The sequence below is a fragment of the Capricornis sumatraensis genome, chromosome 6 (assembly GCF_032405125.1).
Source record: "Capricornis sumatraensis isolate serow.1 chromosome 6, serow.2, whole genome shotgun sequence".
In the NCBI taxonomy this organism is placed as follows: Eukaryota; Metazoa; Chordata; class Mammalia; order Artiodactyla; family Bovidae; genus Capricornis; species Capricornis sumatraensis.
In genome coordinates this window covers 90,592,683-90,612,833 of record NC_091074.1, presented here as the reverse complement: position 1 = coordinate 90,612,833, position 20,151 = coordinate 90,592,683, and the positions used below count along the sequence as shown (strand labels likewise).

The 20,151-nt window shown below is 44.5% G+C and overlaps 1 protein-coding gene across 1 annotated transcript in view; it reads right to left on the bottom strand.

Moving 5' to 3' along the window:
- Positions 1-20,151, bottom strand: part of AOPEP (aminopeptidase O (putative)) — a 344,774-nt gene that overhangs the window by 96,652 nt on the left and 227,971 nt on the right. Inside the window, exon 10 of the mRNA XM_068973712.1 lies at positions 12,379-12,439. Within this exon, the coding sequence (XP_068829813.1) occupies positions 12,379-12,439 (61 nt within the window). The remainder of the gene's footprint in view (positions 1-12,378; positions 12,440-20,151) is intronic.

Below are 20,151 nucleotides of genomic sequence, written 5' to 3'. Positions count from 1 at the left end.
TGGAAACAGTCTGTCCAGTTCTGTTGCTTCTTGACCTGCATACAGATTTCTCAGGAGGCAGGTCAGATGGTCTGGTATTCCTATCTCTTAAAGAATTTTCCACAGTTTGTTGTGATCCACACAGTCAAAGGCTTTGGCGTAGTCAATAAAACAGAAGTAGATGTTTTTCTTGAACTCTCTTGCTATGATCCAACGGATGGTGGCAATTTTATCTCTGGCTCCTCTGCCTTTTCTAAATCCAGCTTGAACATCTGGAAGTTCATGGTTCACATATTGTTGAGGCCTGGCTTGGAGAATTTTGAGCATTACTTTGCTAGCGTGTGAGATGAGTGTAATTGTGCGGTAGTCTGAACATCCTTTGGCATTGCCTTTCTTTGGGATTGGAATGAAAACTGATGTCTTCTAGTCCTTGGCCACTGCTGAGTTTTCCAAATTTGCTGGCATATTGAGTGCAGCATTTTCACAGTATCATCTTTCAGGATTTGAAATAGCTTAGCTGGAATTCCATCACCTCCACTAGCTTTGTTCATAGTGATGCTTCCTAAGGCCCACTTAACTTCACATTCCAGGATGTCTGGCTCTAGGTGAGTGATCACACCATCGTGATTATCTTGGTCATGAAGATCTTTTTTGCATAGTTCTGTGTATTCTTGCTACGTCTTCTTAATATCTTCTGCTTCTGTTAGGTCCATACCATTTCTGTCCTTTATCAAGCCCATCTTTGCATGAAAAGTCCCCTTGGTATCTTTAATTTTCTTGAAGAGATCTCTAGCCTTTTCCATTCTATTGTTTTCCTCTATTTCTTTGCATTGATCACTGAGGAAGGCTTTCTTATCTCTCTATGCTATTCTCTGCAACGCTGCATTCAAATGGGTATATCTTTCCTTTTCTCCTTTGCCTTTCACTTCTCTTCTTTTCATGGCTATTTGGAAGCCTCCTCAGACAACCATTTTGCCTTTCTGCATTTCTTTTTTCTTGGGGATGGTCTTGATCACTGCCTCCTGTACAATGTCATGAACCTCTGGTTCATAGGCCTCAGACTCACAGTAGAGGCCCATTGAGCATGCCTTGAACAATGGCTGGTTTGCAGATGTCCCCATAGACCATGGGCTTGTGGGCAGGTGCTGTGCCCTTTCAGCTTTTGTATGCTCATGGCCCAGCACAAGGCTGGGCATGCTGGTTGAACAAATAAACTAAACCCCAAAGCCAAATATAAGTGAGGGACTCTAAGAGTTCATATTGTACTCAGCAAAGAGGAACTATTTTCATAGAATATATTCCAGATGATGACATAGTTATGAGTTCTATCAGTTGGTCCCAGACCTTATGGTGATCCTCATTGTTGCCTGAGGGGTGGGACCTGTAGTTTTAAATAGCTTCCTGGATTATTCCCAAACCAAGTCTCAGTATAACAGGACCGAGTGAGGGCCTCCAACCCAAGCCTGCAAAGCTATGCTTCTAGAAGATACCCAACCTTATCTCTTTATTAAAATCTGTGTGTGCATGGGCCACTACCAACTGTCTCCATGAACTGAACTGAGCCAAACACACTTTCCAGAGCCAGTGGCTCCTGCTTCCTCTTCCTTTCAGTTCAAAAGGCTGAACAGTAGGTTTATCCTTAGTCCACTAAGCAAATACAGGATTTCTCTCCACATTGTCACTCCTAAACATGTCTCTGTCCATCTGGGCCAGTTTAGAATTGCTATTCTTTTTAAAGAAAAAAAAAATTCTCGAATGTTTTGTATCCACCCAAGAAAGCCATTATCATATACTTTCCTCTGCGTTTGCTTTAAAAATATACATCCAGTCTGAGATCCTGAAGGATGCCAGCTTTGGTCCCAGTCAATTTCCTCAGTGTTCTCCCGTGTCACTTAGCAGGATTTGTGCGCATCATCGGTGCTGCATGAACTGGTGCTTGTTTCACATCCCTTCCCACTTATTTCTTTAAGGGCAACCTATAGATGTGTTTTCTGGGAAGACACTACTGGCCCTCAAGGTATTTAATGATGCTTTTTAAAAGTATCCATGTGGGAACTTCCCTGGTGGTTCAGTGGTTAAGAATCCACCTGCCAATGCAGGGAATACGGGTTTGATCCCTGGTGAGGGAACTAAGATCTATCATGTCATGGAGCAACCAAGCCCGTGCACCACAACCACTGAGCTTGTGTACTCTAGAGCCCATGTGTTGCAACTTTGGAGGCCTAGAGCCTATGCTCTGCAACAAGAGAGACCACTGCAACAGGAAACACACACAGCGCAACTACAGAGAGCCCAGTGCAGCAACAAAGAACCAGTGCAGCCAAAAATAAATAAAGAACATTTTAAAAAAAATCCATGTAAATGAATAGCTTCTGGACATGAAAGTTCAAAAGTTGAAAGCCAAGGAGACACCAATAGTTAGTGTCTCTAACTATTTCTTTCACTCCATGAGTCCCGAGTACCTGCGTAGAGGGGAAGGACTTGGCTCTTCATCCAGGGAGTTTTCTTTCTAGCAAGGCTGCTGGCCCACCGGCCCAGATATCTTACTGCCACTCAGTCACTAAGCACTCTGTCTACAAGCCTCTGGTAAATCTTGGGTGAACTTTTCCTTCTCACATTCAACCTGTGCAATCTAGCTGTGTCCTGCCTTACAATCAATCTGCTTCTCAGATCCTGTTCTCCAAGCAAAGCAGGCAACAATAAACTCCTTCCTAACAAGGAAAACGGAGCGGGAAAGATCACTGCTGCAAATGGTGGTCAATACGGATTCACCAGATACATTTTATCATGATAAATTGCATTCACCTATCTATTTTGAGGGGTGGAACAGTGACAACCCACTCCAGTATTCTTGCCTGGAGAAGCCCATGGACAGAGGAGGCTGGTGGGCTACAGCCCACAGGATTGCAAAGAGCTGGACATGCCTATGGCCTTGATTAGAGTGCAGCAGAGGCTGAGGCCAGGACAAGGGAGCTGAGAGTGAGGCTGACCTGAGGAGGGGGGGTGGGGGGGACAGGGGGCCTTTCCTCCACCCCTCACACTGGGGAAGTTGCCTCCATTCCCCTTGTTCTGGGGCATTACCCGCTGAGCCTCACTCGTGCTGTGACAAGCTAGTTACTGAACACTGCCGCTGCCCCCATCACTGAGATCTGACTCTGCATCATGCTGCTCAAACATGCATATTTAGTTTTCACCACCAGACACTGAACATGTCACACCCCTTGCCTAAAATGACTTCTCCCTTACCTGTTCTTCAAGGTTGACTTCAAATGGTAACTCAGTCCTTTCTGCTTCCACAAATGCAAAATGACCTCTTTCTTCCCAACTCTAAAAGTGAGGTAGGGACTTTCCTGGTGAAGTATGTATCTGCTGATACTTTTTATGTTGACCTGTCTTTATACTTAGAAATGTCTCTTAACAGTAGGCTTCTCCGGTGACTCAGATGGTAAAGGATTTGCCTGCAATGCTGGAGACCTGTGCTCAATCCCTGGGTCAGGAAGATCCCCTGGAAAAGGAAATGGCAACTCACTCCAGTATTCTTGCCTGGAGAATTCTGTGGACAGAGGAGCCTGGCAGGCTACAGATCATGGTGTTGCAAAGAATTGGACACGACTGAGCGACTATTACTCACTCACTCACTGCTGCTGCAGTGGATAAGAATCCACCTGCCAATGCAGGGGACATCGGTCAGATCCCTGGTCCAGGAAGATTCCATAGGGTGCAGAGCAACTAAGCCAGTGGGCCACAACTACTGAGCCCGAGCTCTAGAGCCTGCAAGTTGCAACTAGAGCCGGAGCTCTAGATCCCGCAAGCTTCAACCACTGAGCCCATGGCGCTAGAGCCTGTGCTCTGTAAGAAGAGAAGCCACGGCAATAAGAGGCCCAAATACCACAATGAAGGGCAGTCCCCTCTTGCCACAACTAGAGAAAGTCCATGTACAGCAACGAAGACCCAGCACACCCAAAACTACCTAAATCAATAATTTCAAAAACTAAATAAATAAAAGTGAGCTAGTTTTACACCACTTATTGCTGTTTCCCGTAGATCAGTTATTTGTGTATCTATTTTCCCTACTGAATTATTAAGCATTCTGAGGGTAAAGCCTGCGTTTCTCTCATTTTTGAGTCATGCACAATCCCTCACGAAGGACAGATATACAGGCTATATTCCTAGAAAGAAGGGAAGGGGCGGGAAGGAAGGCACTTAGCTGGAGGGGTGATTTCAGATCCTGGAAAAAGCTTCCTCTGGCAAATCTCATGCATCTGGTCTGGGATGCTTGACAGTTCTATCGAAGCCTAAGGTCTGATACAGTTACAAAGGAAATTTTCAAGGGAAAGGAAACACTTTTAATCCCTAGTATTCACTCTGTGTCTAGTCTTAAATTACTGTGAATGAGATTCAAATTCTTTCTGGAAATCAGGTTTTGAAAGGGAGTGAAAAGAAGGAAGGCTGGGGAGCTTTCATTTGGGGCACCAAAGAAAAATGTCTCCTGTTTCTTCCCAGTGTCCTACGTTGTGAAGAGGTCAATACATTTTCAGTTCAGTTCAGTTGCTCACTTGTGTCCAACTCTGTGACCCCATGGATTGCAGCACGCCAGGCTTCCCTGTCCATCACCAATTCCCAGAGCTTACTCAAACTCGTGTCCATTGAGTTGGTATGCCATCCAACCATCTTATTCTCTGTCATCCCCTTCTCCTCCCACCTTCAATCTTTCCCAGCATCAGGGTCTTTTCAAATGTCATTTGGACAGTGTCAAATCAGATGCTTGCAGTAATACACAATGCCTGAGACAGACCTTTAGTTTCCTACTTCTCTCTGGGAGGACGGATCTTTCCTTCCTTCCTACATTTCTTTCTCTCTTGTTTCATCAGAGACTTGAAAGTTTTGTGGACAGGATACTAAAATCATTTGGGACCAAATAATTATGCCCAAAGCATATTCATTTATAAGGGAATAAAATACGGTTAAGTTTGACTTGAGTGATTTTTATCGGCCACTTTGAAGGGATTCACAAGAAATGTAGAACTAATCAGAGAAATATTGGGAAACAGCATTATTACAGGCTAAATTTGTACCCCCCTCCCAACTCACATATTGAAGTCCTAGCCCCTAGGTCCACAGAATGTGACTATGTTGGAGATAGGAGCCAAAAAGAGGTGATTAAGGTAAAATGAAATTGCACGGGTGGGACCTCATCCAATCTGACTGATGTCTTTATAAGAACAGGAGATTAAGATAGAGATCTCTACACACACAGAAGAAAGACCACTGAGGACACAGCAAGAAGGTGGCCATGGGCAAGCCAAGGAGAAAGGCCTCAGGAGAAACCAAACTTCCCCACACCTCGATCTTGGACTTTCAGCCCCTAAATGTCTGTTGTTTAAGCTGCCTCATCTGGTATTTTGTTATGGCAGCCTGAACTAATTAACATAAGCATGATGCCAGAGATGCCAGAAATAAAGAAAATAGCCTAAAAATGGACACATTTTAATAAAATCTCTCCTCGTCTCCTGTGACTGCCAAGCATCACATAGGAGTTGTGGGAAGAAGAGCCATAGCTTTGATGAACAGTAAGTGAAACAGTGGTGACTCATCAACAATGCAGGTCTTGCCCCAGTGAGGCCAGAGGAAGTATCTCCAAGGATACCTGATAAGACATTTCAGTTCAGTTCAGTTCAGTCGCTCAGTTGTGTCCAACTCTTTGCAACCCCATGAACTGCAGCACGACAGGCCTCCCTGTCCATCACAAACTCCCAGAATTTACCCAAACTCATGTCCATTGAGTTGGTGATGCCATCTAACCATCTCATCCTCTGTCGTCCCCTTCTCCTCCTGCCTTCAATCTTTCCCACCATCAGGGTCTTTTCAAAGGAGTCAGCTCTTTGCATCAGGTGGCCAAAATATTGGAGTTTCAGCTTCAACATCAGTCTTTCCAATGAACACCCAGGACTGATTTCCTTTAGGATGGACTGGTTGGATCTCCTTGCAGTCCAAGGGACTCTCAAGAGTCTTCTCCAACACCACAGTTCAAAAGCATCAATTGTTCGGCACTTAGCTGTCTTTACAGTCCAACTCTCACATTCATACAAGACTACTGGAAAAACCAGGACCTTTGTTGACAAAGTAATGTTTCTGCTTTTTAATACGCTGTCTGCTGCTGCTACTGCTAAGTCACTTCAGTTGTGTCCGACTCTGTGCGACCCCATAGACGGCAGCCCACCAGGCTCCCCTGTCCCTGGGATTCTCCAGGCAAGAGTACTGGAGTGGGTTGCCATTTCCTTCTCCAACGCAGAAAGTAAAAAGTGAAAGTGAAGTCGCTCAGTCAGGTCCGACGCTTAGCGACCCCATGGATTGCAGCCTACCTGGCTCCTCCGTCCATGGATTTTCCAGGCAAGAGTACTGGAGTGGGGTGCCATATGCTGTCTAGGTTGGTCATAACTTTCCTTCCAAGGAGTAAGGGTCTTTTAATTTCATGGCTGAAATCACCATCTGCATTTAGTCACTTAGAAATTGTGAATCTAACCGCTGGACAAGAATGACAGCAAAATTACTAGGAGCTCAAAACACACACCACATTATGGCAACTGCTATTATTGATATAAAAAACCATAATGTGATCATGGTTGCACAAAAGAACCAACATTTGCGCATGCAAAGCACATATAATTTGAAAAATATAATTTCTCTGGAATTTGCAAAATAACCAATCTTGTTTTTTTTTAATGACCATTACATGTAGAATTTTTTATAGATACCACTAAGATTAAGTACCCTAATAGGCCTTTAAATTATGTTGATAATAGTACATAATCTGTGCTAAAAGAAGCCTATGTGTTATTCCCCTAATAAACCACCTGGCTTGCTTTGTGCTAAAAGCACATCGTGGCTCCAATGGCATGGAGTCTCCTGCATCATGTCTTATCAAGTTTCCCCAATTTTGTGACTGCAGGATTTTCTCCTATAAGATTTCTGTTTTCCATCATTTGCTTGTGTGGCCTCTGGCAACTTGCAGGTGTTTGTTTGGAAAGGAGAGGCATTTTCCAAGATGACACAATACACTGATGTTCTAAATCCTGGGAGCTTGAGTCCTGCCTGCTTCTGTTTCTAGGAGACTTTATATGGTTGGCCATTACCCATCCTCTCTATCCCCATCATTGCCACTGCTGCCTGTGACTTTGCCATTTAAGGCTGCTAAGCACTTTTCCCTAAAGAATAGCCTGAGCCATAGAAGGCTGTGGGGTTCACTGGCGTTATTGTGCTACTTGTTGGTGCCTTGGAAAATGGGTCACCTGGGAGTTGAAACTAAGCACTGAAGAGAGGATGGTAATTCATTCATTCCCTTATGAGCAACTGTGGGGAGAGCAGCACTTAGCCATGAATGATAACCACTCGTGGTTTCAGACCAGACTGAAGGGCATCTATGGACCGACTAGCTCCAGCCTTAGCCGCACAGCTGACAAAACTGCAGACGATTTCAAGTACATCAGTGGTGGATTTTAAGGGATTATGCACTCAGATTTTAATTCACCTAACAGCTTTAAAGCATAACCATTCAGCATGAATATGTGCAAGTCACATTTGTCATTTAAAATGTTCTCATTGCTGGGGATTTCCCTGGTGTTCAGTGGTTAAGAATCTGCCTTTCAATGCAGAGGACATGGGTTCAATCATTGGTCGGGAAACTAAGATCCCACATGTGTTGGGGCAACTGAGCTCAAAAGCCAAAACTAGAGAGAAGCCTGTGCACTGCAACTAAGACTCGAAGTAGCCATGAATATATAAATATATATTAAGATGTTCTTTTGCCACAACTAAAAAGTAAGTTGTAGCAGCTAAAATTAATTTTAATAATATATTTTATTTTACAAAGTATCCAAAATATAATTATTTCAATACCTAAAAATATTGAAAACTTTTAATGAGATATTTTACCTTCACTTTTTCATACTAAGTCTTCTACATCTGATGTGTTTTCACAGTCTGTCTCAATTGGATGCTGTTTTAATCAGAAATGCTTGGTCTGAAGTAGATTTCATAGAATTGACAACTGAAAAACTGGATTCATTTACAAACCTAAATTGGTCCAAGTGGATTCATTTACAAACCTAAATTGGTCCAAACCATGACTGTATTATTAGATTTTCATTTTAAATTTAGATTAAATTAAAATTCAGCTCATAATTATTTGGAGACTAATAATTATGATCCGGCATATGCCTAAGGAGTAGTAGAAAATAAAGTTTAAAATGGTAACTTGGGGCAGTTTACAGCTTCAAATGGCAGGCCAAAGAGTTTTCTAAATGGGGAAAAAGGTTTCTGGTGAGGAGGGATGTAAACTGTGTTTGGGGGAAGATTCACTTAGCATTGATGTGGATGGTGGATGGAAAGGGGGACAAGTTGGTGGCGAAAAGAACAGTTAGTTACTGCACTAGTCCAAGCAAAATATAATGAAAAAGTGAGGAAGATGCTAGGAAAGTAAGTAAAATTATAAATTTAATAAGTATATATATAAGGATATCAGGAAATGTGGGCAGGAAATCAAAGAAAAGGAGGGGTCAGAGAGTTCTATGACAACTAAAATAAAGAAGTACAGAAGAAGGGCTGGAGGGAGAAAAGTTATTTCTATTATATTTGATATAAATGTTTTTAAAAAGATTGGAATATGTACATATGTTCTAGTGGGTGGGAGGAGACCTTTGGGCAGACATGAAAAGAAATCAAAATCTATTTATAGAATTGTCAAATTAGCAGAATGGGCAACTTTCTTAGAAGTACTGTATACTATTCCAACAGTTGGGAGTGTCTGATAAATTAAATTATGGTACCACTTTTTAGAAATTTATGCAGCTGTTAAAAATTACTGCTGTTGAATTATTTCAAGGGATGTGGGAAATTGCTTAAGATGTATTTTTAAATGAAAACTTTTAAGTTTAGCTAATAAAAGTCCAATGTTTTTAAGAAAGGATATGCACTTACATAATGTATAGCACAGAAAATGTATAGAAGGACACATACCAGGCATATATTATTTCTTCAGAGTAAGATTGAAAGGGGCAAGGGCTTTTATGTTTTTTTTACTTTGGTTTTGCTTGAACTTGCTTCAGAGAATGTATTATTTTTATTTTTGAAAAGAGAGACCAAAAAAAACAACTAAAAGGGTTTCTGTCAAAAAATTAACTCCGGGGACTTCCCTGTTGGGCCAGTAGTTAAGATGCTACACTTCAACGGTAGGTGGTTCAGTCCCTGGTCAGGGAACTAAGATCCCACATGCCACATGGTGCAATAAAAAATAATTGAAAAAAAAAAAAAAAAGAGAAAACAAATAATTGAAATCAACAAATGACTTAAAGAATTATCTCTGGGCCATTTTAATTTTCTTATTACAAACTTTTTTATATTTCAGTATGTAATATTTTATAATCAGAAAAACATCATAAAGGAAATAATCTGCAATATCAATGGTAAAATCAATGTTAAGTCTGTTAGCAAAGCCATAGGTTAGGGTTGGGTGTTTCTTCAAACAGATTTGTATCTAATTTCCTTTACTTTTGGGGGGCTCACACTTACTTTTATAGCTGCTGAAGCTATTTCCACACATTAAAAAAATGATTTCCATTCAATGTGGCCAAAAAGGAAAATGGAGGCCAACCCCAAGGCAAACATTCCTTAGAGAAGACAAAAAGCCTCTATAACCTGTGGAATGAAAACTTCACCAGTAGAATGTGACTCTTTTGTCATGAATGACTTCAGTTGCTGGTAGACAGAAATTTTTAATGAGAACAAAGAGCATTGGAATGATTTCAATGCTCTGGTTGTCATTCCAGGCCAAACACACCAGTAACTTTATATTATAATGATAGGGACAAAGAACAAGGTGTCCCATTCACTGTGAGGCTCCTGCAACGAGAGGGTGCAGAGTCTCACTGAAGTGGAAACGAGAGAGAACCCTCAAGGAGCGCGGAAAGGGCTGTGAGCAGGTAAATCACCATTAGCCACATAAATAATGGCAGAAAATGGGTGAAGAGATGAAAAGATGCCATCTGATCATTCACCAATGTAAAGATGTGCACTAAATCAGGGTCTTTTCTGTCTGACGCTGTTGTTTTTACTGAACAGTTAAGCACCCAAGGAAATACCAGTTGGGTCTTAAAGACAATTTATAGCCGGGTTGGCCTCATTGCACCTGGCTGTGTTTTGACAGCAGGTTTCGTCAGTTTACAGCGGAGATTCTTGTCTATGCTATAAGCTGTCACTAATGCAACTAGACCTTTGGAAAAAATGCACCGCTCAGAGGCAAATCTTTCCCTTCCACAGACCCCTCCCCCTTTTAATGAAAAGCAAAAGCCGGTGGCAAAGCCTCTTCTTCTTCAAGGGAAATTACAGAACCTCCTGGGAGTGAGCAGGTCAGCCCCAGTGCGATGGTGCAAGTCGGATGCGCCTGCTTCTGGGCACTCGATTAAGGACTCTTTCTTTTCTCTTCCCTTGGGGCTAACTGCTCAACACAGCCGCCTTGTTGTTCTGGGCCAGGAAATGCAGGATTTTGATCTTTGAGCTCCCAACTTTTTCCAGCTTCCAGGCCCCCCTAAGAATGTCTGGGAGCCTTGCAACAGACTGGCCTGGGAACTCCAGGCAGCCGGCTTCAGTGGGGGGATACCCACCCCTCACCCTCTTCGAAAACAAGAGCAGGGTGTGGCTATTTGGGATCAGACAAACCTTAACTTTGTTCCCCGGGATTTTTGTACTTAGCTAGTGGCCTGGTTTGGAAGCTGCCGTCTTAGAAATCACAGGAACTCATTATATGTAACATACACGAGTTGAAAGCACTGCCTCCCAGGACCAGGTGCGCCCTAACCACTCACTTTGTTCTGCGTGTTTAGGACACGGCATTTTATTCTTTTCGGCTCCCAGAAGGACTGGGCCAAACAAATAAGTTTTAACAGGTGACGCGCATTCCTGAACTGAAGGCAGTGCGTCCTTCCTTAGGAACGAGCTCCTGTGGCTGGTGGCAGACCCTGCCCCATGTGTGGCAGAACAGGACAAAGACGAGAGGAGAGGGATGAAAAGGGAATGGAGAACAGCCCCTCCTGTTCCTTAATTTCATGGTTCACAGACATTCATTGACATTCAGACACTCCCAAGGGGAAGCTCATATAACCAGTCATGAAACCAGAAACGAGCAGGCTAACAGGGCTGCTTGCTTGCGCCTCGGGCAGACTTTCTCCCCACTGTGGGGTCCACTCCCAGACACTCAGGCCCACTGTGACGGGTCTGCAGCTGCTCTGGGGGTTGGAAGAGTTCCAGGCCCACCGGGTCCTTTGACCAGCCGCTTCCAGGCAGGGCCCAGGCTCTAGCTCGGGGCAGCGCTTGAGGCTCTGGGAAGCACAAGACCGGGGGAGAGAGCAGGGGGTAGGAGGCTTCAGGCCAGGTGATTGCCACGCAGTGAGGGCCGCCTGGGAATGTCTCCCTCAGAATCACTATGGGCTGGAAGGGGGAGCAGAGAAATAAACCTGAAGGAGAAGTAGGTCCTGGTCCCCAGGACAGAGAAATAAGTCTGAACGGCTCCTTCAGATGAGCAGAGCAGCTGGAGGCAGAGATGCAGAAGTCGAGGGGAAAGCCGAGGGCAGCTGCATGGGCCAATGAGGGGGAAACTACCGGTATGCCGGGTCAGAGGAGACTGACAGGTAGGCCAGTTCACTCGTCCGGCTGCATCCACAGAGCAGAGCTTGAGACGCTGGCGGCGCTGGACCGCTGCCTGGTGATGCTGCCCACAGTGCATCACACTTTGGAGGACCTCACTGAACACTCAGTTCAGAGTAAACCAGAATGCCCACCTCTCGCACCACAGTCACTAGGGGCAGAGGCCCAAGGCACACTCCACCATGGCAGGCTGAACAGCGTGGGAGACATCATCTTCCTGACTTAGGGACACTGCAGCTCAGTGAGCTGGTTACTTTTACATGTGTTTAGTCCCTCAGTCAGGTCTGACTCTTTGCAACCCCAAGGACTGTAGCCCACCAGGCCCCTCAGTCCATGGGGATTCTCCAGGCAAGAACACAGGAGTGGGTTGCCAGGCCCTCCTCCAGGGGTTCTTTCCAACCCAGGAATCAAACCCAGGTCTCTCGCATTGCAGGCAGATTCTTTACCATCTGAGCCACCAGGGAAGTCCATGAATATTGGGATGGGTAGCCTATCCCTCCTCCAGGGGATCTTCCAGACTCAGGAATTGAACTGGGATCTCGCGCATTGCAGGTGGATTCTTTACCAACTGAGCTATCAGGGAAGCCTGCTTACTTGTATAGGGATATTGAAAAAAAGAAAAACACTGTCACAATTGATACACTAAGCGATAAGTCTTACTGTTCTCCACAGAGTCTGGTGAGGCGGTTATCTGAAGCTCACCTGTGGAATTCCAGAACTCTCCAGCCAGTCTCGGAAGATGTTTCCAACAGACAGCTCCGGCCTTTAAAAATAAAACAACAACGAGAAAGTAAAGGATTAAAAAGTTACAGTGGTGGCACAGTGGACAGAAATCCACCTGCCAAAGCAAGGGACATGGGTTCAATCCCTGGTCTGGGAAGATTCCACATGCTGCGGAGCCACTAAACCCACACACCACAACTACTGAGCCTGTGCGCTGCAACAACTGAAGCCCGTATCGCAAGTATAGAGAAAGCCTGAGCGCAGCACTGAAGACCCAGCACAGCCAAAAATAAATAAATCAATAAGTTTTTAAAAGTTACAGTGCACTTATTATTAATACACAGAATGGTTTTAACTATCGGGGCATTGTCCTTTCAGAGAAATCTGGAGAAAGTGCCGTGATGTCTCAGGTTAAAGTGAGGAGGGGGCGCGGTCACATTCAGTAGAGCGTCTCTCTAGTCCACAGGAGTGCACATGATGAGATCTAAGAATCAAAGGGGCCCCACAGGAGGTCCTTGATGCCTTGAGAGGAAGTCTTCGTTGGGAGTGCCTATGCAGGGAGGAGAGGGCATGTTCGTGGGACATGTCAGGCGTGACTGCTTCCTGGAGAGAGGTGGAGTAACATGAAAACTGAACCTCACAGCATTGAGTGCATCAAAATGAAATGCCAACTTCACGGTGACAATGGATGACAGCAAGCAAAAATGATACAATTCATCGTCCAAACCCAAGGAGGCTCAGAGCCATGAAGCACACGTGGCTTCTGCTGCCTGTTTTCAAGCAGGTCTTCATTCCGCTTTATTTGAAATGTTATGATTGCTTGTTTGATCCAAAGTCAGCTGAAATCTTTTGGTCTCATGCCTGCTGATTTAAATACTCCTTTAAAGGTACAATATGTTTAGGCTCCACAAACTTCAGGTCATGTCTTCCTGTCTTATTGAAGTTTAAGCAATTCCTCCCTGGCTTCGAGATATCTCCTGCTCATATCCAACCTCTCCAGCCACAAAGGCCTTCCTGGAATCCTTTTCCAGGCTGCGTACGTCACACCCACACGGGCCTTGTCTTCTGTAACACAGCATTCTGTCACAGTCTGAGACTGCAATTTATTTTGTTACTTGACTTGTAAATGTCCCCTCACTAGATCAAAGCTCTCTGAGACCAGGGTCGGTGTCTGTTTTACTCACTTCTCTTAACCCTGCATATCCCCAGAGATACTTTTTATTTGAATGAATCAAAACACATTTCATCGTTGACTCAATAAAAATTATTCCTTTTTAAGTTAATAATCACCTTGCCCAGTAAGACATTCCCAAGTCATTAAGGTCTGTATCTTTTAAAATTTTATGTATTATATACTCCATTACACATATGAAATATTCCCTGTCCCTCCCTTTGGAATTGTAAAGAGGTTGTGGAAAGATACAGTGCTGTCTGCATCAGTACAGATGCTGAAGGCCAAGTGCTCCCCTCACACCTGTACCATTCTGCTGTAGGCTGGACGTAGTGAGGAGGGAGGGAAAAGTGGGCCTAGGTGGCTTAGGGAAGACAGGGTTGACTGATCTTGTTCTTCCTTTTCTTCTTCACTGAGAAGCAAGTCACTAGTGTGTCTTGGTTTTCCCTTGTTGTTCAGTTGCCAAATTGTGTCTGACCCTTTGAAACCCCATGAACTGCAGCATGCCAGGCTTCCCTGTCCTTCGCTATCTCCCAGAGTTTGCTCAAACTCATGTCCATTGAGTCAGTGATGTCATCCAACCATCTCATCCTCTGTCACTTCTTTCTCCTCTTGATCACAATCTGTCCCAGCATCAGGGTCTTTTCAGATCAGGGGGCAATTGGAGCTTCAGCTTCAGCATCAGTCCTTCCAATGAATATTCAGGGTTGATTTCCTTTAGGATTGACTGGTTTGATCTCCTTGCTGTCCAAGGGACTCTCAAGAGCCTTCTCCAGCACCACAGTTTGAAAGCATCATTTCTTCGGCACTCAACTTTCTTTATGGTCCAGCTTTCATATCTGTACATGACTACTGGAAAAGCCATAGCCTTGACTAGATGGACCTTTGTTGGCAAAGTAATGGCTCTGCTTCTTAGTACATTGTCTAGGTTTGTCATAGCTCTTCGTCTAAGGAGCAAGCGTCTTTTAATTTCATAACTGCGGTCACCATCCTCATTGATTTTGGAGCCCAAGAAAATGAAATCTGACACATTTCCCATCCATTTGCCATGAAGTGATAGGACCTGGGGAGGTCTTCCTTACCCAGGGCAAAAGCAAAGGTGGTTGAAGGGGGAAACTGTTGCTATTTCAACAAAGAGAAAATACACAGAGGGGAGAAAAACTAGTTTGGATTCATTTTCGAGATGATGCTCATCTGTGGGATGACCAGACAGGGAAGAGGCCAGAAGTGAATCAGGGGAAGGTGACCACCCACCTAGGCTGTCTGTGCAGTTCCCAGGTCAGTGACATTACTGGCTGTGCCTTGTATGAAAGGCCAGGAGCCACCATTCCTGGGCTCTTCCCCACAGTTTCTTTGTCATCATCTCAGTGCCCATGGCCAAGTCTCATCTGTAGGCTGTGAGAGTATGGAAGTGTGTGTTCATGTGCATGCATGCACACGTGCCCTCAGATGCCTGTGTGTGTGGGTGTGTGCACATGTGAGCACACTTGGAGTGGGGGTGGGATACCCAGAAGAGATGGGATGATCTCTCAGCACACTAAGGTGATTATACTTCTTGGATTTGATTTATTTGTTTGGCCATAGAAAGAGGCTCTGGAAATGCCCTCACCTGGCATAACTGATATGCCAGGAGGAGGAAAGTGGTGTCAAAGGGCCACTTAGAGAAGCGCCCAAGGGGACTTGAGGTTGTTTTAGTTTCTAGTGACATGTGCCAGGCTGGAAGGTAAGACAGATTTGGTAACTTCCATTGAGGATGATGTTCAGAAGAAGGTTTGTTCTTGTTTGGAACATATGCAAACAGTTTCCACCTGGTCTGGCACCCAGGGGGTAGTTCATCTGGTGTGTAGAGCTCCTGCCTGGGGCTTGAGCAGCTATGGAGGCCCTGCTGGCGCTCTCAACTGTTTGACCCAATTTAGAAGCAAGGGTCTGTTTTTATCCTCGTCTATCCTTCATTGGTGCTTCTCTCTAAGTAGCCCATTCATCGTCTTCCTTTCCAGCCAAGGAGGGACAAAAGGTCTGGTTACTCATCCTTCAAGAGATACCCGGGAAGGCGGCAGCACTCGGAACTGAGCTGCACTATGTTGTAGATTCTAGGAAAATGGGCATTCTTAAACCTGCCACAACTTAAAATGAAGAATTCAGAAAGGATTTAGAAGACAGCAGTAGTGATGATCAAAGGGGTAAGCACATTAGCTCCACAAGGGAGGTCAAGGGAACTGGGATTAAATATCCCGAAGAAGAGAACTCTGGGAGTGACTACAGGGCCATTTTCAAGCGGTTTCACAAAAGATGGTGAACAGCTGTTGTGCATCCCCATGGAGGAGTGAGTAAGAGGACAGGGACATAAATTTCCTTTGGAGACTTTTAGCTGAAAGACACTTCTTTAGGGCTGGCACAGTTGGGGGATGGCGTGGAGGAGGGCAGGGCCTGGGGAGTTGAGTCCTGGAGTGTTACTGACTGAGGACCACACCTTCACCAGTAAAGACGGAGAACAGGCTAAAGCTTATCTATGTGGCAAACATTCAATGGATGCCTATCAGGTATAGGGGTCTGACAGGGTTCTGTACAAGACTAATACTATTATCCCCATGTTAGAGATGAGCAAATAGAGGTCCAAGAGGCTAAGGGACTTGCTCAGGGCCTCCTAGATGGTGCTCAAAGTGCTGGGACTCAATGTTCTATTGTCTGGCTTCAAAGCTCTCACTTTTCTTCCTGTGTGGAATTCAGGCTTCACAATATATTGTTCATGATTTACGGTGCAGACAAGCCTGCAAGAGGAGAAGGCCTGTGCTGGCTTCCGCCAATGCTGACTTCTTGCTCATATCTCTCCTGCTGAAGGTGACCTGGCTGCTGCTGTGGCTGCTCTGTTTGTCTGCCCCCAATTACAGTTCAGAAGAGATAGGGGGACCCTTGGGAGGGGCAGGAGCGTGAGGACAGGAGAGTTCATTGTTCGGCTGCATCCAGGAGCAAAAGACACTCTCCTGTGAATGAAGAGAACCTGTGTTTCCAGATCACTTACCCCTGGAAAGGTTCAAAACACCTTATAACCATTATCACTTCATTCCTCATAATATCCTCATGAAGTGGGTGTCAATTGTCGTGTGGCTTTTTAGCAGATGGAGAAACTGCAGCATAAGAAAACTGTTCAAAGTCAGCCCAGGCTAAAGGAAAGAGCTAGAGAAAAGACCTAGGTTTCTAGACTCCCGGTCTCAGTGCAGACAACAAACTGCCCACTTACAGATTTCTTATGTGTAATAAGATGCTAAATTCTGAGAGGAAGATCAAAGCATTAACTCCATCCACGAAAAATAAATGTAAACATTATAGACGTAGTAGAAGTAGCCTTACCTCCCAAGGAAATTATGGGAGATGGTCTGAAAATGCTGAATTTTCAGGAATCAAAGGGGCTCTATGTTTTATTTTTAAAAATGTACATAATTTTTCCTGTTTTGATCATAATTACTGAGATGACAGTACAGATGAAGTTTCAGTTCTGGACTTGGATATGTAGCAATGGTAAAGCTGAAAGCTGACTTTTTCAAATCAAGACACTCAGAGAGTCAAGGCCAATGGTGAGTTTTTCCCCTCTGAGATCATGGAGCTTAAATAATCACAACAGACAAGCAGAAGCATTTCCACTTCTCTGGGACCCAGGACTTACAGGAAATTACTCTTCTGCATGTCTGCTCACTATGGAAATTGATTTTATACAGACAGCTAAAAGTACACAGACCCACGCCTGCACGCCCTCCGTCTCTGTACTGGGAGCGGTGCTTCTGCCTCATTACTGAGGCCTCCTGGGTATCCGGAATAGCTGGCTGTCTCACCCTCTGGCCAGAGACCTCCCATGCTGTACACTTGTGTCCTGAAAGGCAGCTCTGAGTTTTAGGAGTGGGTCTCCAGACCCTGTGAGCTCTGAACGTAGTCGCATGTAGTTAACGCCACAAGGGAGTGAATGGGCTGGCCATCCTGCATGATGCTGGTTAGAAAAATAAGTTGTGTTTAAGGTCAGGAAAGTGACCAGTACTACTTCTTAATATTATAGTACACAGAAACAAGACCTAGGTGTGTGTGAAAGAGCATTGTATGTCCTGTGTGTACTACATTGCTCGGTCAGTTGACTTCTGGGGGTGGAATGACAAGGATAGGTGCTGACTATTAGCCATATCTGCCGCTTGTGCCTATCAACTCAGTGCTGATCAGGAGAAAGGTCTTTATCACTCTTGGCTCTGTCTTCGGCCCCTTGAGATTCTAAAGATCACCTTCTATCTGCGCGCCAACAGGAAAGCACAAGGCCCGTGCGTCGGGAACAGAAAGAAGGTGCAGAGAACACGGGCAGCACAGTTCTTGATGGACTCAGGCTTTGGGGGCTTCCACGTTCATGGTCTGAAGCGGAAAATGTTCTTGTTCTGAAATGCAACTTACATTCTGTATGGGTTTTTAAATGTCAGTAATTTATGTTTTCGAGTTCCCTTCCTACGTGGGGATACAAACAGTGTATGCCTCAACGCTTTATACATGGTTACTTCTTTTCTTGATCAGAGCAAGTCATCTGTGCTTGGGTAGATAATGAAGATTGCTGAGGTTACATTTACAAACAAGCACTCCCTAACTTCAAGGGGGAGGAAGAGTACTGAATTAAAACAAACACATGAATATGGGCACACAAACATAATAACTGAGCAAAGAAAGAACTGGCAGCTGTTGATATTGCTGAACCATCAGGTGGGGAAGGCACGCTGGATAAGCACTCCTAGCTTCTTCTCTCGGTCTCATCAGCATCTGGACAGAAACCACTCGCTGAAGATGTCTAAAACATGGTTTCTCATCTCCTCTCTTCCACCTTCAAACACTCAACCTTCCCTCCCTTTGTCCCATACTGATTCCTCAGACCAAACACCTGCTGCCTGGATCACCAAGACTTCTATACTCAGCGTGTGACCGAGCGGCAGACAGAGAAAGGTCAGATCACGCAAGACTCCTCCTTTCAGCTCAGCCAATCAACCAACTTAACTGCAGCACTCCTGGAGGTATTCTGTTCAAAGCCCGCTGCCACCATCCACCCATGGTCCCAGCTCTGGATCTTGAGTAAACTGCTGTTTCTGTCTCTGGTTGGTCTCCTGATATCTAGTTCTCTCCATCCCATCTATCTCCCACGCTGTCCCCCACCCACCTTGCTGATGGTACTCCCCTACCTGAAGCCTTCAGTAGACCTCTGGCTTGAAGGCCTGAGCATAGGACTGCTGAGCCCTATCTCCGTGCTGAAGTTCACCAAAGAACTCCCTACCCTGAGTCTTGACCTGTTTCATGTACATTTTTAGTAGCTGACTAGGAGCTCCCTGAAGGCTAAGCATAGAATTAATTTTTTATTTTAGTGTCCAGCCTAAAACCTGGTAAAGGAGGTACTCAATAGAGAATGTTAAAATTAATCGAAGCAAGAGAATAAGAGAAAGGCAGTATGACACAGGCGGGCTGGCCCTAGGACCTTAACTGGCTGGTCTAACCTGAAAAATTTTGTCTTGTTCAGCACAGCTCACATGCCTAACAGATGTGTCTGAGGATCAGCTTGCGATGGAGTCAAAGATTAGAGGCTCCACGGGTAGGCGTGGGGCCTTCAGAGAGCTGGATAAAATTGGTACAACGTGCTGCATAGGTAAAAGGATGAACAGTCTGCTTTAAAAGCTGGATTAGATTCTGAGATTAGCTGGCAGGAAAGACAATGTTTGAGTTTCAAAATATATTCTAGTATACTTGCTGAAATACATTCATTGTAGCAATGAAGTCTCAACTCTTAAGGAAATTTTTTTTAAAAAGCTTAAGTCTGCTAGTCAAAATGTGATCCTAACTGGGCAAGGCATCCTCTCGAAGGGTGAAGGTTGGTGGTCAGTGGGCACCGTTCAATGGAGATGCTGCTCTTAACATCCACAGTCACAACAAAAGTTACTTTGTGGGGTCATAAAAAATATTCACAATGATAAAATCTAGGTGGGCTTGGGGGAGCCCAAGGTGGTCTTGGAGCTAGAGGGCTTGGGCCATCCAAATGAACTCCATAACGTTATTAGGAAGGGGATGTAAAGAAAGACCTCCAAAATGAAAAATGCACCTTGTTACCTCCATGAAAACTGCTCTATTTGTGCCCTGAGAAGTTCTCCTGAAAGAATGTATAGTCATTACTCAGAAACAGACCTGGGTAACAGCCTAAGGAGGTAATATACCATTTCTATTAATTTTCCTTTTCCTTTTTCTGTATTAGGTCCTAAGGAAATTGTTCCATTCTATTAGAGGACCTGAAAGGTTATTTCAGGGCAAGTATAGAAGAAAAGAAAAATTCTTGCAAGTAACCTGTTGTTCTTGACCTTAGCAATAATGGACATATCCGATGTGATTTTTACACGAAGCAAACCTTGCATGTTCACTTTAAAAATAAAAGGATGGCAAATCTGAAACATTTCAGACATTCCAAAACAAGTCACCCTAACTTTTAGAACTTGTCTCTCCTCCATTCTTTTTCATGGCAGCTGAGGCCACAGAGTGTCTCCAGCTGTTCGTGCTGGCTCCTAGAATCCACACTCCCAATATTT